The sequence below is a fragment of the Schistocerca piceifrons genome, chromosome 11 (assembly GCF_021461385.2).
Source record: "Schistocerca piceifrons isolate TAMUIC-IGC-003096 chromosome 11, iqSchPice1.1, whole genome shotgun sequence".
NCBI classification, from domain to species: Eukaryota; Metazoa; Arthropoda; class Insecta; order Orthoptera; family Acrididae; genus Schistocerca; species Schistocerca piceifrons.
Genome location: NC_060148.1, coordinates 157,471,360 through 157,492,910, shown reverse-complemented (window position 1 = coordinate 157,492,910; position 21,551 = coordinate 157,471,360). Strand labels below are relative to the sequence as shown.

The window sequence follows — 21,551 nt, the reverse complement described above, 5'->3', positions numbered from 1 at the left end:
ACTACTGCTGATTCCCTGCAGCAGTCTAAACCACCATACAGCAAAATGAAACACACCTGCATTCATTCATATGCCAGAGAGTTTTGGAATAGGAGAACAAGGGATAAACATATTATGGAATCATAGTCATGAGTTTGGTTACATATGAAAACATGGAAGTCTTATAATGGCATTATAGATGCATTGCAAGTCTGAAAAGAACCAACATAACAGCCATATGAAGCTTGCGGCGAAGAATAGGCTATGGCTAGATTGAATCATAGCACAGTCTTCTCTGGTACAAAATTTAGCAATGAGAACACCTGAATTGTTCTGTAGGATGCAAAGTGCACTGGAAATAAAATAAAATGATAGGAAAGAGGACTATAAGACCCTTTCAAGATCACATGTGCATCTGACCAGGCTATCATTGGCACCATGACACCGACAAGCACAGGTACTCTGGTGTTGTGAAATAGTTGAGTGGAGAGCACAATGTCATTCTGTTGTCTTCAGCGATGAGAGTTAAGTTCTGTCAATATGTGAGAAATTGACCTACATGTGTATTGCACAGGTCTGGTGAGCTGCGTGTGCCAGAGTACATTCACCTTTGGCACACAGTTATCATTCCAGGCTTTGTGGTGTGGGGGAACCATTAGTTAACAACCTGCGGTCACACTTGGTGTTTCTTCTGGGTTAAGTACCAAATGCCTATACTGCAGTGCAACATGCTTTTTGTAGTGTACAACAAGAGACCTGTCCAGTAAGATTACCAAATCTGCAATGGAACGCATATAGGACCTGATGAATTGGGAACTTATTCATTAACCAGAGCCTGCAAGAAACATTCCTGAGTTGCAACAGAAGGCTGTGATCAGTTTTATTGCTAGCCTTATCCTGTCAATTAGTCATAGTCGCCAGCCAAGTAACATATCACTTTTATAATAAAAATTGTATGCAATTGACTGTATTACCACGTCACAGGTGCTGCTGCATTTACAAATTTTTTGTGTATAATACATATTTGTTAAAATAATAGAACTGTTTTCATAATTTTAAAACATCTGTCTTATTTTAAAAATGTCTGAGGCTGTTATTAATACAATATGAAAATATTTTAATTTAACTTTTCAACGTTTGGAATGTTTTAAAAGCATAGCAGTCGACTGATGGCCACAGAGCAATGATGCAGCAATGGGTAGGCTGTTAGTATTTGCGACAGTGTCTCTGCTGTTATCAAGGTATTTTGAAGCTATGAATACAATTTTACACTTCACCCTCAATGGGTGACTGTGTGGTGTGCAGTCTCCTGTCACAGAATAATCAGTGCAATATTCCTTGATGGCACATTGATTACTGAACAGTTCATCAAGATTTTGGAAGATGATGTCATCCCCAGTATTCAAAGTGACAATGGTTTCCACAACATGTGGGTCATTCAAGACATAGCTCAACCCCACTGAGCCAGGAGAGTGTTCGATGTTTGGGAGGACCACTCTGGGGACCGCATATTCTCTGAATCTGAACACATGCAAGTCCTTTTTGTAGGGTTATATTAAAGACAAGGTGTATAACAATAACCCCAAAACCATTGCCGAGCTGAAAACAGCCGTTCAGGTCATCAACAGCATTGTTCTGACACCTCAGTGGGGCATGCAGAATTTCGCTATTCGTCTGCACCACATCATCGCCAATGATGGCAGGCACATCGAACATGTCATAACATAAATCTGAATATATTAATTGATATTTACATGTTCAATGAAGTGTGTGCACGCCACAGTTTGTACCCCCTCCCCCACTTTTTTTCTTTCTTCTCCCTCCATATAGTTCAATAATTGTCACCCTGTAGAAACCAGTAGCATATTTAGTGCAAAAGCTTTACATACACACTTATTTTATCAAAATAAATAGTGTATCCTATATGTGAATTCATTTGTAAATGGTCAGCATGCAATCAAATTTAAATATCAATTAAGTCAGTATCCTGTAAACTACCTCAATTCAATATCATTATGATATATTATCCAAAGTTACTCCTGGAGCATGTAACTGTTAACTAATAACATTAATTTCTTTGGTATTTCTCTCACTTACAATGGATCCAACCTGTCACATTTTATTCCAGTTACATTTGTTTCCTCCCGACAGTCATATTTAATGTTTTCTTCTTCTTCTTCTTCTTCTTCTTCAACAAGCGCTTCAAAGGACATACATTTTACCTTAACTTCTACTCCTAAATGTCCAACAGTTATCTGGTCCAAAAACTGTACACTCTATTTTATTAATTTCGATCATGTCTGTGAAATACACAGGTATGGGTCTTAACTATTAATTCTGCCATTTAGCTTTGTAAAATTAAACAGTAGATGCCAAAATTAGCTTAAAAAATTAATTACCTTCAATACTGTCAGCGTAGACAATCCACATATATAAAACCTTATGCCAAAACCGTGGCATTCCACATTTGAACTTAGATGCAATTTGTGCAGGCAAACCTGGAAAAAATATAACAAAAACATACTACACCTGTATCTAGATTGTAACAAAAATTCCACTTACTAAGTTTCAGCACATATTGAGAAGAAAAGAAATAAAAGGTGACACAATGCTTTGGATGCAGGGTTCCTTCTCTTGTAATACAGCTTCCATTTACGCAAATTTCCATTTCATCATTAAATTTATGACTACGAGTTTACCTGTTCTGCAGTACACCCCTTTCTTCCAATCTTTGTCCTTCAGTGTTGCTGTATTTATCTTTACCTCTATGTTTATTTTCCTTAGATTTTTCTTATAATTGAAGAGTGAGATTAAATTATGTTGAAATTGTTCACACTAATAATGGTAATATTAAAACAGAAAAAAGAAAAGATTGCATAGGGCTGAGACAGGTGGTACACAGATACAGCACCAGACTTTACTCTGTCAGCAAGGAGTTGACATTACAGTCAACTCTGGAGGTGAAGGTTCTCCTTTGTCTCCATAAAACACTCAAGCAAATCTATTCATGGCTGGCTTTCTAATAACTTTCCTACAGAAAAGTCGCATGCCAACAGAGAGAGAGAGAGAGAGAGAGAGAGAGAGAGAGAGAGAGAGAGAGAGAGAGAGAGAGAGAGAGAAAGTCGGTAAATTATGTATTAATGTACTTAAAATTATACTAATGCATGGAAAGTTCTGGTTAATAATAAAGAATTATTTAGGAATAAAGGAACGATTTACCGAAAGGCATAGGTGCTGCGTTGTCGACAGATACACAAACAAGAGGTTTGTTTGCTAGCTTTTGGAATGAAATTCCTTTCTCAAGCTATATGAGAAACATGCACACACACACACACACACACACATACATGCACATTCCTTGTTCCCTACACTGTGCTCATTTGACTACCGGCTCTACTTAAAAAATTTTCTCACACATATGTATTTGAAAATGAAAGGAAAAAAAGCACTACTAGATCAGTGCTGATAATTTTATACATTCTTGTGGTAGCAATTCACAGGAAAAGTCTTCCAACTATAGATCTAAGCAGAAGTTAATAGTTCCAAAAGAGTTGAACAATCCCTCCTTTCTGCATATTTTCCCTTCAGCAATGGGCTGCTAATTTGTAGTCTCCATAGTGCTTCAGCATACATAATACAACTTTTGACATTCTACATTGCGTGAATAGGTAAGTCATTAACATTCTGATGCATCACAGAAAGTTTCTTTAAATACATTTCTTTTGTCAGTCGGATGGGGTTTAAGGGACTAAACAGCATGGTCATCAATCCCTCAGTCAAGAAGCAGTTCTTCTGGAGTTACTGACATCAGCCAGAAATTTGATCGAAGTATGGAAGTATGTAGGAGTGGTAAAATTGAGGCACTGAAGGCAATAAAGCTGAGAAACAATTTGACAAGTGAAGGTATACGGCTCGGGCCAGCACATAGCTTGGCAATTGAACTAGGGGCTCCCAGGGCTTATCTGTGGAGAGAAAAATCTGACCAACTCCTGCCAAAGCAATTCAGGGTGAAGACATTGAGGGATAGAGAATGCCTTCTAGCCAGGAGATATTTAACAGTAAAAGTGAGAAGCAATGGATATCACTTGTATCAAAAATAGGAAAACAAAGTGAGAGAAATAATCATATCAATCGGTGGATGAGCCACACAAATGTCCCCCAGGGCTCTACATATGATGGGAGCTGTCCCTCCCACAGGTGTCCCATTACCAATTCATTACTATCAAAAGCGTTACATAGGTGAACAGCATCGTCCGTTCATTAGAGTCCTATCCCTAAAAGGGAGAATAGGGTGCACACAAAAATGATGTGGGGGTGGCTCATTGTGTAACATAAAACTATCATTTAATTTGGCACTGTCAAAGACTAGGTGACATAAGATGGTGGACTCATTCTGGGAGGAATGGAAGTGTAAAATTTATTAGAGGGGGCAGTAGCCCAGCAGATGATGAGTAAGGAGAGGTCTTATTTGCACCCACAAATTCACACCCTGGGATCACCAAAGCAAATGTTGGACAATAATCACTTCTCTAGCCTTTCGTCTGATTAGTTCATTCCTTGTGATGCTCTCAAGATTTTGGACCCAGTGAAAGGCAACTGGGCAGGCACTAGGACTACCATCATTCTCTCAAGGGAAGCGAAAATGAATGTGGATGAGGAGCTGCTGAGGTTACTGCATGGTATTCCATGTGCCATTATGCTGCAGATCATGAAATAAATAATCTGGTGTGTTAGATTTTTGCCTCACGGACATGAACGTGGCTGATGGGATGTATTACTGCTACATGCCACAAGCAGAAAAAAAGCAGCCACCATACTGAATGGCGTTAAATATCATATTTGGTGGGTTTTATTTCTCACCGAGTACATGGTACGAATATAAATTGTTTTGAAGCACCAGCAAATAGAAGATCTCCTCAAAATGTGTCGTTTTAGCTACCATTTGTTATAATATAATGACAGGAAAGTCAATATTCATAGATAATGGCTTCCTGTTGCTGATATTTTAAGTTTTATAACTTGAAATCTATAAAAATGTATCTTTTCAATGCTATGGCACAATGACTGCCTACCAAAAGCACACCTTTTTGGTACAATTTCCATATTAAATATGAATTATTGACATTTGTAGGTACAGTTCTTAATCTGTGTATGTCATTAACAGTGAGCCAGTAACTATGATGAAACTGTAGCTCATGTGCTGATATTCGTGAGAGAATATAGCACATGCCTGGCCCGCTCTACCTTCCTTCAATGACATGGTTCGATACACAGTTTGTGGTAGGTACTCTTCATATAAAAAATATGTAATATTCATATCAAAGGAAAAACAGTATCAAGTCATACTATCAAAAACGAGTGTATTTGTGATATGTACAGTTTGATGTTAGAAATAGTGTGTACTGTGCAATGGGTTTGAAAACACCAGAGCAACAGTGGCAGACTTGCTGTAACAGGGTATGGTGTTGTTAAAAGCTGGTCATCATATGCGTAAAGCTGATAGCCATGCCACACTGTCAGATGTCGTTGGGATAGCAACCTTTAATTATCATTAAAAAAGATATTGTGTTGTAGAAAGCAAAAAAGATGAAAGAATCTGTATGATTTAATTCATGTATCAGTTGTTGCCTGGTTGTGCTCACAGAATTAAGTAGCACACATACGTGTGAGCAACCTGAGTTTCTGTTATTATATTGGTGATACAGATGTGTTACGGAAAATGAATAAAATCTGAACAGAAGATGTTATCAATAGAAATTTAAAACCTTTGTTGAGAAGCCGTTTGTCGCAAGAGTGTTTGTTCAAGATGCTCATCATGTTACATCTTACCCAGATCATGTCATTGAACAGAACCTAAATCATAAATTGAGTGAGGCTGAGAAAAAGGGAAGCAGACTATCTTCAAGATGGATGATTTTAATGAAATGACTTTAGGTGTTGGAGGCAGTATTAGCAGCCGTGATCAATTTAGAGAGGCTAGTACATGCTGTTTAAGTAATATACAGTTTTCAAAAGTGAAAAGGTGCCATAACATTTCACACTGGTGTAATGTTAGCTCAAAGACACGAGTTAGCTGCACTTATGACTGATTAGTTGCGTGTGCTAATATCACTGGTTGCCTTAACAACAGATGACATTACTATATGATGAACTGTGAAAAATACATTACTGCTGGTGATTATGAGCAGATTTATTTATCACTGTTACACAATTAATGCCTGCTAGTCCTATTAAACAAGAATCTGCTAGGATAAAGCATTTCTTTGGCAGAGGCAACAGTGATATTGACCCAATAAGTATAGGTGGAACTGTTTCCAACATCTCAAAGTTAAGGCCTGAACACAGTAATCACCCCTCTCTCCCTCCCCCCCTCCTCTCTCTCTCCCTTTCTTTCTTGATGTGGGCATGTGGGGGATGACTAAATGGCAAGGTTGTCAGTCCCATGATTCAAAAGTTGTTTACCTAAGATACAGTATCTGCTAAAAGTGGGTGGATACAGTGAGAGGAGTGACCTATAAAAGGATGAATTTACAACAAATGCAGTAGAAGGCATAAAAGGGTAGGCCAAATGTAAAAACTGGATGGACAGAGGTATGAGAGAGTGGTCTTTGCATAGGGGAGTGGTCATGGGTGCAAGCCTAGAAAACACAAAGAGAAGATCCAACCACAACCACCTTGCCCCTGATCCGGGAGGAAAGCAAAACTTATAAGTGAAAACAAAAACCACTTTTAGGTAGGGAACTGAGGAACAGTTCAACCATCTGTGAATCGCCTGCTAATACTAAAGACAAAGAAACTAGAAGACTATACTTAGTACGAAGGGCCAAAAGAAGGAGACATTCCACTAATATATAGAATACAGTCAGTCTGGCTCCACAGACACATTGTGGGGGTGACTCATTACACAAGAGAAAACAGTGGGTGAGCCTAGTATGACTGATGCATAGACAGCATAAGACAGTGGACTTGTTCTGAGAATAGCAGAAAGAAGAGCGCCAAACTGCAGTAGTCTCCTTGACCGTGCAGAGTGTACTACTTAGAGCAGTAGTGCACCGGATGTCATTTCACTTTTTGGCAAAGAGGCATTTGACGAGTATACTCTTATATGCACCTGAAATCATGAAATGGAATGGGTGGTAAGTATATGCCTCTCTAGCCAAACAGTCTACCAGTTCATTGCCTGGGATGCCCAAAAAGACCCAGAGAAAGACAACGGAGCAGGTGACAAGACCAAGGGCAGAGAGGAGTTCATGGATAGCAGAGACCAAAGAGTGATGAAGCCTGCAAGTGGCTCACTGAGTCAGCACATATTAAAACACTGCAAAGGGAAGCCTGAGTAATGAAATGGAGGGCCCTCTTAATGGCTATCAGCTCTGCTGTGAACACACTACATGATCCCAGCAGCAAATGGTGTTCCATGCTAGTAGGAGGCGTAAAAGTGTATCCCACCTTATCTATCATTTTAGAACCATCAGTATAGAGGATGGCAGCACTCTGGAATTCTTCAAGGATGGAACATAGAAGATGCCAGAATATCAGAGGGGTGACAGAGACCTTAGGGCCCTGAAATAGATCAATCCTAACTGGTTTTCCAGGCATCATAAAGGAGGGGGGGGGGGGGGGAGAATACACAGGGCACTTTCCAATGCATGGAGATGGAGATTTTCCAATGAGTGGAGATCCCAACAGAGGATTGGTTGGTCGGTTGGCTTAAAAGAGGAGGAAAGGGACCAAACTGCTAGGTCATTGGTCCTTGTTCTGAATAACACATTGCCACAAGGGTGAGAATAAAACAAGTGAGACTGACGACACAAAACAGAGAGAAAGGAAAAACCACAAGAACTACAGAAGGGCAACAAACACTTAAATGCACAAAGGGGAGAAGAAAACCACAGAAACCCAAGAAACAGGTAGAAGAGATTAAAACAACAAAGCAGATTACCATGGCTGGCTGACCATAAGAATAAAAAGGAGAAGCCAGCCACTGTGCAACACATTAAAACCTCCAGTCTAAAAGCACTAGGAAGGAGAACACAGAGGGACAAAGGACATGCACTGAAACTTAGACCAAATGATAAAACCCACCTTCATGAATAAAACGTAAAACTAAATCGGCCAATGAGGCATTGTCAGATAAAATTAGTGGCAACGAGTCCGGTAATCAAAGATTTCGTCACAGGGCAGTCAAACTGGGGCAGTGCGCCAGAATTTGGGCCACTGTCAGCTAGGCACCGCATCGACACTGAGGCGGGTCTTCATGGCACAGGAGATAGCTGCAGGTCGCCCAAGCGCGGCCTATGTGGACCCGGTAGAGAATCATGAGAGGCCCACATGGAGGACTGCCACACATTAGTAGTCTCCTCACTGTCATGTCATTTGTTGTACATACTGAGACTATGCCATTCTGTCTCCCAAAGCCGAAAAACCTGGCAGTGTAAAAACAAACACAGGTCAGTTATTGGAATGCCGATCTACATAAGCAGTTTCCATGTAACCAGTTTGGCCAGCCTGTCAGCATGTTCATTGCCTTGGATTCCGATGTGTCCTGGGGTCTGCACAAACACCACTGAACGAACGGACCGCTCCAGGACATAGATGGACTCCTGGATGGTCGCTACCAAAGGATCATGTGGGTAGCACTGGTTGATGATAGCTTGTAGGCTGCTCAAGGAGTCAGTACACAGAAGAAATGACTCCCCAGGTCATGAACGGACATGCTCAAGAGTATGAGATATAGCCACCAGCTGTACAGTGGAAACACTGCAGCCATCAGGCAGGGAATGCCATTCAATATGTCCTCCATGGACATACGTGAAGCTGATGTGACCATCAGCCATCGGGCCATCAGCGTAAACCACTTCATGGCCTCAGTAAATGTCAAGAATTGGGAGGAAGTGACATCAGAGAGATGCGGGGTGAACTGAGTCCTTTGGGCCACGTGAAAGGTCCAGATGAAGCCGCGGCCTAGGTGTACACCATGGAGGTGTATGTGAATGGACCTCAAGTACAGGTGGTAAAGGCAAGGATTGTAGTTCAGATAGAAGGAATAATGTGTGCAATGTAACTGGCAAGCAGTTGTGCACACCTGACCTACAATGGAGGGGCTCCAGCCTCCACCAGGATGCATGTCACCGGACTTGTCCTTAAAGCTCCTGTCGCTAGTCAAACACCAGAGTGGTGCACTGGGTCGAGTAAATGCAATGCTGAGGGCACCGCTGAACCATAAACCAGACGCCCACAGTCAAGGTGGGATTGAACAAGGGCTCTGTATAGCTGCAGCAGTGTAGAGTGATCTGCACCCCAGTTGGTGTTGCTCACGCAGCGGAGGGCATTCAGGTGCTGCCAGCACTTTTGCTTAAGGTGATAAAGGCGAGGAAGCCAAGTCCATCGGGCATCAAAAAGCAGTCCTAAGAATCGATACGTCTCCACTACAGTGAGGGAATCATCTGTAAGTTAAAGTTCTGGTTCAAGATGAACGGTACAATGCCGACAGAAGTCCATAACGACTTTGTCGCCAAGAACTGGGAGCTGTGCGCTGGAGCCCATGACTGTGCCTTGTGGATGGCTCCCTGTAGGTGCCACTCAGCAACACCAGTACTAGACCCCTAATAGCCACTAAAAATAGAGATAAACTCAATACATAGCCCTGCGGGACCCCATTCTCCCGGATATGGGGGGACCTATGGGAGTCACCAACTTGGATATGAAAGTAGGAAGTGACAGGAAATTCTGGATAAGAATCAGGAGCGGGCCTCGGAGACCCCACTTGTATAATGTGGCCAAGGATATGATGTCGCCAGGTGGCACCTGTATTGGTGAGGCAGAGGTCGAGTTGTGACAGTACATTTTTGACATCTCTGCCTCAGCCAATAAGCACAGTGCCACCCCACAAGGATTTATGAGCATCAAAATCTCCCAAAAGTAGGAAAGGTTTAGGGAGTTGATCAATCAGTGCAGCCGATGCGTTCAGGGGTACTGCACCACCTGGAGGCCAATATACACTGCAGACAGTTATTTCCTGAGTCATCCTTATTCTGACAGCCACAGCTTCAAGAGGGGTTTGAAGGGGCACAGTTTCACTACAGACTGAGTTAAGAACATACACACAAACTCCACCTGACACTCTATTATAGTCACTACAGTTCTTGTAATATCCCTATAGCCATGGAGGGAAGGGATCCGCATTTCTGGGAACCAGGCTTCTTTAAGGGCAATGCAGAAAATAGGTGTAAAACTTAAGAGTTGCCACAGCTCAGCCAGGTGGTGGAAAGAACTGCCACAATTCCTCCGGATGATGACGTTATCGTGAGGCTGGGAAGGCATGAAGCATGCAAGGAGGTAGGTTATGCCTCAGGGTCATCTGTTGCCACCGACTGAGTATTTGTAGCCATTTCTATGCTGGATGAGGCATCAGTGAGATCCAGGTCTGCAGGTGATGCTAAGATCTCCACTGCATCCTCAGATGTGGAATTGGTAGATAGTGGTGGTGTTGAGGCCACCAGAGGGTCCTCTTTCTTATCAGACTACTTCTTAGTTTGATTGCTCTCTTGCTTCTCTTTGGGGACCGGCTGGGAAGATTTCTCTGAAGCAGCTTCAGGCATGGAAGAAGACCGTGAAGCTCTTCGTCCAGCAGCTTTTGGCTCCTTGAGCAACTGGCGAGTGTCTACCATGGCTTTAGTGGAGACCTTGGGAGAGAGGGCCCCAAGGGACCCCTTCCACACGAGAGGAGCCAGAGGAGGCTGTTGTTTCTCCGGCAGGGGGGGAGGGGACCAATGTCCCCTGTGTTTGTGGATGCATTGCTACCAAAGTAGGTGCTTTGGGACCAACGGAGGAAGATTTGCCCCCTACCACCAAGAGGGCAGATGTATTCTGGTGGCCTGGAGGGCTCACTGTTCACGGCACAGAGTGAGGAACCACTGGCACTTGGGACGGCAATCGTGACATAGCTGCAGTACATGTTAATGTCAACTGAATGGGGGTGTAATCTTTCAAATTTACATTTAGTCTCTGTGTTAGTAAATTGGTCCAGGGTCTTGTACTCCACGATTCTCTGCTCCTTTCGGAGTACTGGGCAGTCTGGTGAGCAGCGGGAGTGGCGCTATCCACAGTTGATGCAAGTGGGAGGTGGCGCACATGGAGTATCTGGGTGCAGTGGATGTCCGCAGTCTCAACATGTGGCACTGGAATTGCAGTGGGAAGACATGTGCCTGAACTTCCAGCTCTTATAGTACCACATAGAAAAAAGGAGTCCCCATCAGTTCTACTACAGACTAAAAACCGAAGCTAATATGGCTCTCTCCACTCTGTAGCCCTATGTTCCTCCGATGGTGTAGCATTGTATTCGATCTTGCCCTTCTTACAGACTGCTGGTGCTGTACGGTCACCAGCAAGAGATGACATAGTCCGCTTCACTGCAGGTCATTTACCTTGATGCCACCCACTCTGATCAGGGGTTCTCCTCGCAAGTGTCATCCAGCCACAGCAAAGGCCAACTGGCATGATGGCCATTGCTGGGAGTCCTGATGCCCCAAGAAGACAGGCATCTACACCTTGGCATACATGGGAAGTTTCCAGCTCAGTCATCAGCAGTGTGATCCCTGTGTTGTCAGGGGGCTACCACCAAATGGGTACATGATGACCCCACCACAATGGACTGGGTACCATGCTGGATACTGAGTGCAGAGAAATCCAGTACTGTCATAGGGGCAAAAGAGGACAGGAGACAACAGAAGAAGATGACATACCCCAGAAAGCGTACTTGCCCAAATAGTTGAATCACAGGTGGAGATGCAAAGCCATGATGACAGATTCAGGAGATCGAATCTAAGGGCATTATGGATAACTCTTGCACCACTTAAGGTGTCCTTCCCCATATGGCCCACATTTCAGTAGAATTTTGAAAGTGACAGGTCAAACCATAAAATGGGACCTGAACTCATAGGGTAAAAAGATGAGAGACTCCTTCTAGTTGCCTCTTATGACAGACAGGAACACTTCGGGCCTTTCTAACCCACAGAGCCGCAGGGGGAGAGGGAAGTGAGACACATTTCAACCAGCAGTCCCACCTGAGTGTGGGTATCTTGGGAAACATCCCTCATTTGCAAAGATGATGGGATATACAGGATGGTCAGGGAACCATCAAATGGTGATAGGAGACTGTCGACGTGACTACTGTGAAAGGCACTGACAGCCAGACACACCCTATAATGATGAACAACAGGGTCATGTAGTTTCAAAGTGGAAGGAGCTGCTGAGCCATAAACCACACAAGCATAATCTAGTCTGGACAAAACCAGAGCACAGTAAACATGGAGAAGAGTAGCACAAACTGCAGCCCACAATGTGTCCACCACAAGACAGAGCGCATTAAACTTCCACATGTAGCTAATCATCAGGTGGTGAATATAGTGTAGCCATGTCAGCTTTTTATCGAAAGTAAGGCCCAAGAAATGAGACTGTGCTCCAACATCTAGGTGCTGGTTTCCTAAATAAAGTTTTGGATCAGGGTGCACTGTGGGTCGACAGCAAAAATGCATAACCTGCATTTTGGAGGGAGGAAACTGGAAGCCATGGGAGAGGGCCTATGCAGAGGCCCATCAGATGGTGCCTTGGAGCGGGCATTCAGCAGATGCTACCACGTGGGAACTGCAAAAATTGTCGATGTATAATGCCAGGGTAACCTGATGGCCAACATAGGTTACAAGCACATTGCTGGCAATGAGCAAGAGTGTGACACTTAAAATAGAACCCTGTGAGATATCATTCTTATGGATCTGAGGGGTGAATGACGACTCAAACACTGGAGAGCCAGTGGGATAAAAACTCGCAAATAAAAACTGGAAGGGGCTGTGGAAGCCCCAGTTATGGAGGGTACCTAAAATGTCATGGCACAAAGCCATGTTGTATGCCTTATGTAGGTACTGTGACAAGCAGTTGGCTGATAGTACAAGCCTGTTGGATTGCTGCTCACAATCTGAGCAAATGGTCAGTTGTTGACCATCCTTCCCAGAAGCCACACTGATACAGTGATAAAAGGCCCTGAGATTTGAGAACCCAACATAATTTGAAGCTAACCAACCTCTCCAGCAGGTTAAAAAGTATGTTGGTCCGCATAATTGGGCAGTAGTTGTCAAGAGATGTTTGGTTCTTCCCGGGCTTAAGGATGGGGATAACTATGCTGTCTCACCATTGCAAGGGGAAGGCACCAGTGAGCCAAATGCAGTTCAGACCCTGAGTAAATGTTGTCTCTGGGTAACATCCAAGTGTTGGATCATCTGGTTGTGGATGGTATCCGGGCCTAGGGCTGTGTCATGCGTAGTGGTAAGAGCCTGCAAGAACCCATTCAGTGAAGGCGTCACTGTAGAATTCAGCTTGGTGAGGGTTGAAACTGAGGGAGGTTTTTCAGCTTGGCATTTCTGCCAGAGAAACATAGCAGGATAGGAACAGGATGCCGATGGTATTGCAAAGTCGTTTCAAAGCAATAAGGTTGGTCTGTGAACAGTGACATTTAAATTGTTGCAGGGCCTATTGGCTATCCTCGATAGAGACTACTACCTCCTTGATCCATGATGGTATCAGTCAATGACAAGGACCTGTAGATAGGGGGATAGCAGTGCCAGTGGCATGAAGAATAGTTGCAGAAATGTCTCACACAAGCGCATCAATGCAATCCAACAGAGAGGTGTCAGAGTGCATTGCAGACATATATATAAAGGCCAATTGGCTCTGTGGAATGCCCAACATGGGGGCCTGTCTGCCAGGCAGCAGCAGGGGAATGATAGAATTTCCAGAAAGCGTTCACTGTCACAAAGACCATCATGTGGTGACCAATGCAGGGAAGCCACCAGAGCAGGGGAGGAGATCGTGGGATTGACAGCAGAAAAGGTGCCATGAGTGACACTGAAGTGGGTAGGGGAACTGTCATTCAGGACAAAAATCAAAGTCTGTAAGATTTTGTTCAATCAGAAGACCCCTACCCATTGAAATGCCACTCCTTCAAAGGTGTGGCGTGTACTGAAAACCACGAGGAGGAGATATGGAGGTGGGAGTTTCTGTATCAAGGGAGGCTGTCAACAAAAGGAAGTGTTGTATCTGGAGGGATGTAGACACTGCAAATGGTGATTGCTGGGGTCATTTGCACTCATGCCACTATTGCTTCTTCATTAGTACAAATGGGGATCCAGTCACTAATGACATCGGTGTGAACCAAAGTGCAGACCTCTCCAGACGCTATCCCACGGTCAGCATGGTTTTGACAGAATGCCCCATACCCATGAAAAGTTGGAGAGTGGTCATCAAGAAAGTGCGTTTCTTGACAGGAAAAGATACAATGCAAAGCAAGAGAAAATAAGCTGTATTTCTGGTAGGTAACAGTAATATCCTTAGCAGTTACACATATTTATTGTGTGGTTAGAGACCAGGTTAGACATAAAGAAGCTGAGGGGAGGTCATGTCACCGGGTCAGTGGTCTTCACATACGAGGGTGGGGTGACCTCCTCTTGGAGGTTGAGGAGGGCAGGCCACAGATGGATAGCAGGCTCCCACAAGGTCTGGAAACAAAATAGAGTGGGCGACTTTGGGGTGCACAAATGGTGCACCCCACAGCTGAGTTGTGGTAGCAAGCCTATGGCCAGAGAGACACAGGGGAGGGTCCTGAGGGAGGGGGTGATGGGGGCATCACTGGCAGGTGGCAAAGAACGGGGCACTTATTCAACCAGGGAGGGTGAACGGTGACCAGAGGAGAGGGCATGGGAACCACAGCGGAGGTGGGGATGAGTGGGGGATGAAACTGGGTAAGGAAGTGGTGAGGGGGAAGGATGTATCAGAGGCAAAAGTGGAAGAAATCAACACTGGCTGGAGTTGGTCATATTTTTCGTGAGCCTCAGAATAAGATAGACAATCCAGGGACTTGCCCTCTTGGATTTTCTTTCTTTCTTGAAAACTGGGCAACCTGGCGACCATGGTGAGTGGCAGTCATGACAATTTACAACACAGGTGGCGGAACACAGGGTCTTCCCTCAGGGAGTGGGTGGCTACAGTCACCACACAGAAGGTCTGCTGTACAGTGGGAAGACATATGCGTAAAACTCAAGCACTGAAAGCTCCTCATGGGTGGCAGGACGTACAGTTCCACATCACAGGGGTAACACATAACCTTAATTTTCTCTGGGAGGGTATCCCCTACAAAGCCTAATAAAGGTGCCAATATTGATGTGGTTGTCTTTACGACACTTCTCCACATGTCAAACAAAATGAACACTGTGTTGCTCCAGATTAGCCCAGAACTACTCATAAGTTTGCAGGGTGAGATCCCTACAGTCCCTTCCTGGATCATAAGCAGAGACTGGTGACGGATAATAGACACCTGGAAATGACTTAGGCAACCACAAGAGCTGCAGGGTGGGCAGCAGAACAAGCTTTGATCAACAGGAGCCTAACCACTTCTTACTGTGAGACTCCACTTTGCCAAACTTGTCCTCTATATTCTCCACAAAAAACAACAGCTTTATGGTGGTGAATGTGAATCCTAATACAGAACAGGTAGTAGGGAAAGTGTTTCATCCAAAGACTGTGAGCCTGGCCCTCTTCTCAAAGTGCAGCCAGGGAAGGGAAAGCTGCAGGATCATATGAAGTAGCATTCAATGATCCTCTACCACTAAATGTGATGGTCTTTGGAGAACAGCCAGATTTCTGCAGCTTGATATGCTTTGTACACCAAGCATCCACCTGACACGACCCACTCTGATCAGGGGCTCTCCTCATGGGCACCACCCAGCCACAGCAACGGCCACCTGGCAGGACAGCTGTCGCTAGGAGTTCTGATGCTCCAGGATGACAAGCAACCACTTCTTGGCATACATGGGGAGGTAGCAACTCATGCATCAGTAGTGTGATTCTTGTATTGTCAGGGGGCTATGCCAGATGGGTACATAACAGCCCCACCACATGGACTGGCTACACATGCTGGTGACCTAGTGAGGCAGTACGGGTTATGGTGGGGAAGGAAGAGAGGAAGGCAGGAACAGAGAATAATCCACATCATAGACACTACAGACGGAGATCTTCCTCAAATGGCTCACACTAAAGACAGAAAATTTAGAAGTGGAGGTCAAACACCAAGGGTGGACCAAAAATGCCAAAAATGATGAAAGAGAACAGGCAAGAGGAACAAAATCACAAGGAATGCGGGGAAACAGGTGAATAGTAAGGTCAACATAAATAAATACGCCAAGAGAGGGGAAGGAGGGAGCAGAGAGGAGGAGCATGGTGAAGGAAATGCAGGCCAGAAAGGAAGAATGGGCCCTGGGGGCACCATGCATGACATCACAAAAGAACTGAGAGCCCCTGGGGAGGGGGGCACAGAATAACCTTATTAGTTAGAGTGAAGACTAGTAAGCTCCTAAGAGCTTTGAAAGAACTGAATCGATCAACACATAACATCAGACTTGTTAATATCATTGCAAACATATTGTTATTAACAAATTACAAAGTCAGGCCAACTGACAGACACAGTGCAGAAATGTTACATGCACGTCGACCAGCTGCGCACAACTGAAGGCACCATGGGCTGTGAGCTGAGAAAAGAAAGGTAGCAGGTTCACATCCGCTTGCTTCTATTCCTTTCTTTCCTAAGTGATTCAAAAGTAGAAATATTATCTCAAAAGTTGATGTTATTTATTATAAACAATGTATTTGAGGCAATTCTTGTTGCAAAGGCCAACAACTAGACTGTTTCCCCAGTGGCCAGAAACCTTGACGAGCCAGCCAGAGTATGCCAGAAAGTAAAAACAAGTTACACACTAGAAGTTTTTACTGTTATGAAACATATTGTAAAATATGGGTTTATGGACTGGCTTATGTTTTTATCCTGTTGGTAAATATCTTTTTCAATGACAGTGTGCAAATTTGGTAAAATCTCAACTTCCATTCGCATGAAATTACAAAACAAGTCTTGAACTTGAAATCCGTGTGATAAGGTATGTTATTTAAGAGTGCTGGTAGTCAATGTGACATTGAGACACTAGACACTATACCATAACCGTATTCAATTTAAAACTGAAAATGGGATGGAAATCCAATTAAGTTAACAAATACAATATCTCTGATCATTGGACAGCATTATGTATTGTTCCACTGCCAGCAATTCACTGTTCAAGCCACTGATGAGTCCAGAACCTTCATTATGATTTTCTCCACTCTTCTTTGACAATCACTAACACAGTTGACACCGCTATTTTATGTGCTTCTATTTTTTTAAGGTAATGATGTGCATTGCAAATCAAATAAAGGTAATGATACGTGCACGAGAGTGCTGAGAGCACCAGTTCATCCCATGTGCTGAGGTCACATGTCCTGTCCACATCCATGTCAATATTAGCTGATTTATCCCATGGGAGGGCGCATTAAGGTCTAAGAGAGAAAGTTGTGAATAGCACACATCATAGGGTGACAAAAGCATCATCAATCAACAGCCTGGAGACTGCTCACTGAGTTACTAAAAAATTAAACTGCAGTTGAGGGTGGTCCATTTGACACATTGTAGGGCTCTATTAATGGCTGTCACAACTGCCATAAAAACATTAGATCATAGCAAGCAGAAGAGAAAGTGTGCTGACTTCCAGCGTGTTAACACAGGTAGTGTAGGGCAGATGGCAAGCCCGTAAACTACAAGCAGAACTGTCATTTCAGGCTCAAGTTGACATGATTTTGCCATATTGGAAGGTGTGTGTTGGTAGTGTCTATGCTTATTTTGCGAGTTTGTTTGAAATGTTGTGAATTCACATCACAGAGTTGAAGGCTACGGTGGTAAAGTGGTGTTAAGAGTCTTAGTTACTCATTTTTGAATAAGAATAAGAATAAGAAGAAGAACGAAAAATGCCTATGTGCATTGTTCCAGTGTGCAGATCAGGCAACAGAGAAAGTAAGGGTAAGCCTTTTTTAGACCTCCAAAAAATGTAGCAGAGTTTTCCAAATGAGTGAGAGCAATAATTCAGAAAGATAGAGATCTGACTCACCGTAGTTTTGTGTGTGATTCACATTTCACTGAGGAACTTCTCACAAAAGCAGACTTGTTTGTCATCAATGGTAAATAAGTTAAAATTCCAAGACAAAAGTGGTCTCTAAAATGAGGAGTCATTCCTCATTTATTTCCCAATTTTTCAAAATATCTATCAAAAGTATTGCACAACAGAAAATCACCAGTAAAACACTCACAAGAAAGAAGCTGTGGCAAAGGAAAAATGTTGAATAAGAATTTATGATCTCAGTGTTTCTTCTATCAAGGGAAGTTTGCAGAACCAAATGGTACCAGACACAGCAGTAATTTAATTAAAAAGAACATTAAAGTATATGAAATTGGAAGCTGTGTGATTACATATTAAATTATGAATAGCAAATGCTGCTAAAGCACCCCTCAGACAAAAAGCATAAGACAGTTCAGTCACATCTCTTAGATCATTCTAAACTAAGCAAGAAACAGAAAATCATAGTAGACACCAAATAAGGAAAAGCCTGTTGGGAAACAATAAGGGAATGCGGATGATAACAGAGATTCTTCTGGACAATGTGCTCTTAAAAATTAAGTCACCCAAAGGATATAGACATTGTTTGAAGCACGGATTGTTGCCACTTCCTTCCAAAACACCATCAGCGAAATTTAGTAACGGGTTTCAGATGCTCATACAGAATCACTATGCCTGTTATGGAAACAATTAAGACTTATTCTCAGCAATGATGAGATGAAAACAAACACATAGGTGCGCAGATTTTTGATGAAATTAAGCTCCAAGAAGAAGCTCATTTTAATAGCATGTTGTTCAGTGTTGATGAGTTCATCAATATAGGGGAATATACTCCCGAAGACTCATATGAATAAACTTGAAAATCATGTTCTGCTGTTTACATTTGTAGCTCAACTGTGTAACTAGATCCAACTTGTTGCTGTGTATGCTGCTTGCAATGCAACTACTGATGACTTCATCTCACAGAAATTGATTCAAGAGCAAGCCAGAATAAGAATTACTGCATTCAGTTCTGATGGCAGTCAGCCAAATAAAAAGGTCTGGCAGTGTCTAGGAATTAGTGACATAAAAAATAGTTACCTGCTCTGTATCAAATCCAGCTGAAGAAACAAGAATAATTTGGGCAGTTTCAGATGCTATTCATGTAATAAAATGTGTAAGGAATAATTTTTGTCATAAATTGGAGGTACTTTGCAACAATGAAATTATAAGGTACAATTTTTATTGAAGAGATTATGAACAAAAGAATTCCTCGGAAATCACCAGATTAAAAGTCTACAAGTTAATTTCGACCCACTTGGATCCGTCATCATTTCAACAAATTAACTTAATATTAGCTCTGCAGTTATTCAATAACTCAGTAGCCAACAGGAAAAAATTCTTCAGGGCAACTGAAGTGGCAGGATTTAAAGGCAGTGAATTAATGGAATCATTCACTAGACGTAGGAACAACTTAGGGGACGCACTTACTGTGTACTAAACTCGGAGGCTTACAAAACATTAACAAACTGGAAAAGCATCCTCGCTGATAGAAGAAACAGCTTTGGTTCTGAAAGATGTCTCGAGTCTCTAACAGTAACAACTGAATGTACATTAGGAACATCTGAATACTTATAGAAAAGAGATTTCAGCTATGTCCTGACAGTAAAATTTAATCAGGATCCACTTGAACATCATTTCAGTATCGTAAGGTCTCCAAGTTGTAATGATCGTCTGTCAGTAAGAGACTTCCTGAGCTTGCACATGTTACAACGTGTTTACATTCCTGCTAGCTTCATGATCTTTCAGTGGAAACTGTGAACACAAATGCGAATTTTCTTTGACATCAAACATAAGCTGGGTGCGGAGGTCAACTAAGATTTGCAGCAAAATAATAAAGACAGAGTTCTGCAGCTGGAAGACATAATTAAAAACATGCTATGTATTCCACATAACTTGACAGAGGCTAAACACTATCCGCAACATATGTCAGAGAGTTTTCAAAACTCCTCGGCAAAAGAATGTTTAATTTGTAATCTGGCAGGTTATGTTGTGCATCAAGCAAGAGGATTCACAAAATGGCTGAAGCGTTTGTGCCATCTAAATGGGAATTCATGTGACATGCCTCTCACTTTACTGATGTCTATTAGAGATTATGGCTCTTGTACAGGAAAGACATTGCTTACACACCAGTCGAAAGGCATCTTCAAGGTTCTTATGTGGGTGGAAGAAATCTTCGCACCTAATCTCCATGAGGACAGTTCATGAAGCGATATTTTTTATGAATGTTTAAACAGTTTGGATCACATTATTGTTGAAATACTGAACGTTGGCTGCTGCAAAGATCATGTGATGGACATCATTCATAAGCTGATTCTTCATTATATAAAAAGCTGGTTTTTCACAGGCATTAAACAAATTTGGAAGGACCTGAAATTTTCAAAAGCTTTGAAGACTGCTTGGAAACTATCTAAACTAGCAGACAACTTATGTCTACCGAGGTAAATTAACTATATCCCTGTACCTTTCATTTCATTACTAAAATTTCTTGAATGGATAGGTTCGTATGCTGTGATTGCCATGGTAACATTTACTTCCATGGGTTACAAGCAGAGCAGCTGACATCTTGTGGCAGAACTGATGAACTATGAGTTAGCACACTTTCTCTTCTACTTGCTACGAATACATGTTCCCATCAATAAATGTTGTTGTGGACTGGAAGGAGGTGTAGAATCAAATACCTTCCTATCCCTTGTTTTAGAGCTGTCAGTGTATATGGCACTGGTTCCCCAATGCGCCTGAACAACTGAGAGGCCACAGTGGTAATAAATAGATCTTGGAAACAGATTGGTCCTAATTCATGGTCTGAGTAATAGCTGATGGGATAGGATGGGGTGGAGTGGGGTGGGGTGAGGGTGTGTTGGGGTGAGAGTGGGGCTGCAGGTGGACAGGGGTTGAGGGCAGGGGTGCAGGAAAACACAGAGACCATATACTCATGAGGTTAACAGAAGTTCTTGTTAGAGGACTTCACTTGAGGCACATTCCAACTAGTAATCCACCAGAAGGTAGATATCAGGGTCGATACCACAAGAGTTGGTACCATCAGAAAAATCTTCATTTCAGGAAGGAGACTGTCTACAGACTAGTCTGAAATGTGCCAACACCTGGTCCTACTCCATGGCAATCGACTCGTTCCAATAGTTTCACAGCTGAAGGTGTCACTGAGCCTTAAACTATAGTTCAACCAGGACAAGACCAGGGCATAATAAACATGGAGAAGAGTGGCATGATCTGCACACCACAAGATGTGGAGGAAGCAGAGGGCATTAACTTTCTCACGCAGCTGGCCTTCAGATGACAAATATGGGGTAGCCATGTCAGCTTTTTTGTTACAGAGGAGTCCCAAAATTAGCGACTGTGCAACAAAGTGTGAGTGCTGGGTGTCCAAGCAGAGTTCTGTATCAGGATGGAACATGTTATGAGGACAGAAATGCATCAATAATATTTTCACTGGAGAGAAATGGAAGCCATGAGAAAGGTCCTAGTGGAGGTCCACAGATGGCACCTTCGAGC

The 21,551-nt window shown here is 42.9% G+C and overlaps 1 protein-coding gene across 1 annotated transcript in view; it reads right to left on the bottom strand.

Annotated features, from left to right (window-relative positions):
- LOC124719849 overlaps positions 1-21,551 on the bottom strand; it is a 259,540-nt gene that overhangs the window by 93,581 nt on the left and 144,408 nt on the right. The window contains exon 5 of the mRNA XM_047245034.1: positions 2,379-2,477. Coding sequence (XP_047100990.1) covers positions 2,379-2,477 — 99 coding nt within the window. The remainder of the gene's footprint in view (positions 1-2,378; positions 2,478-21,551) is intronic.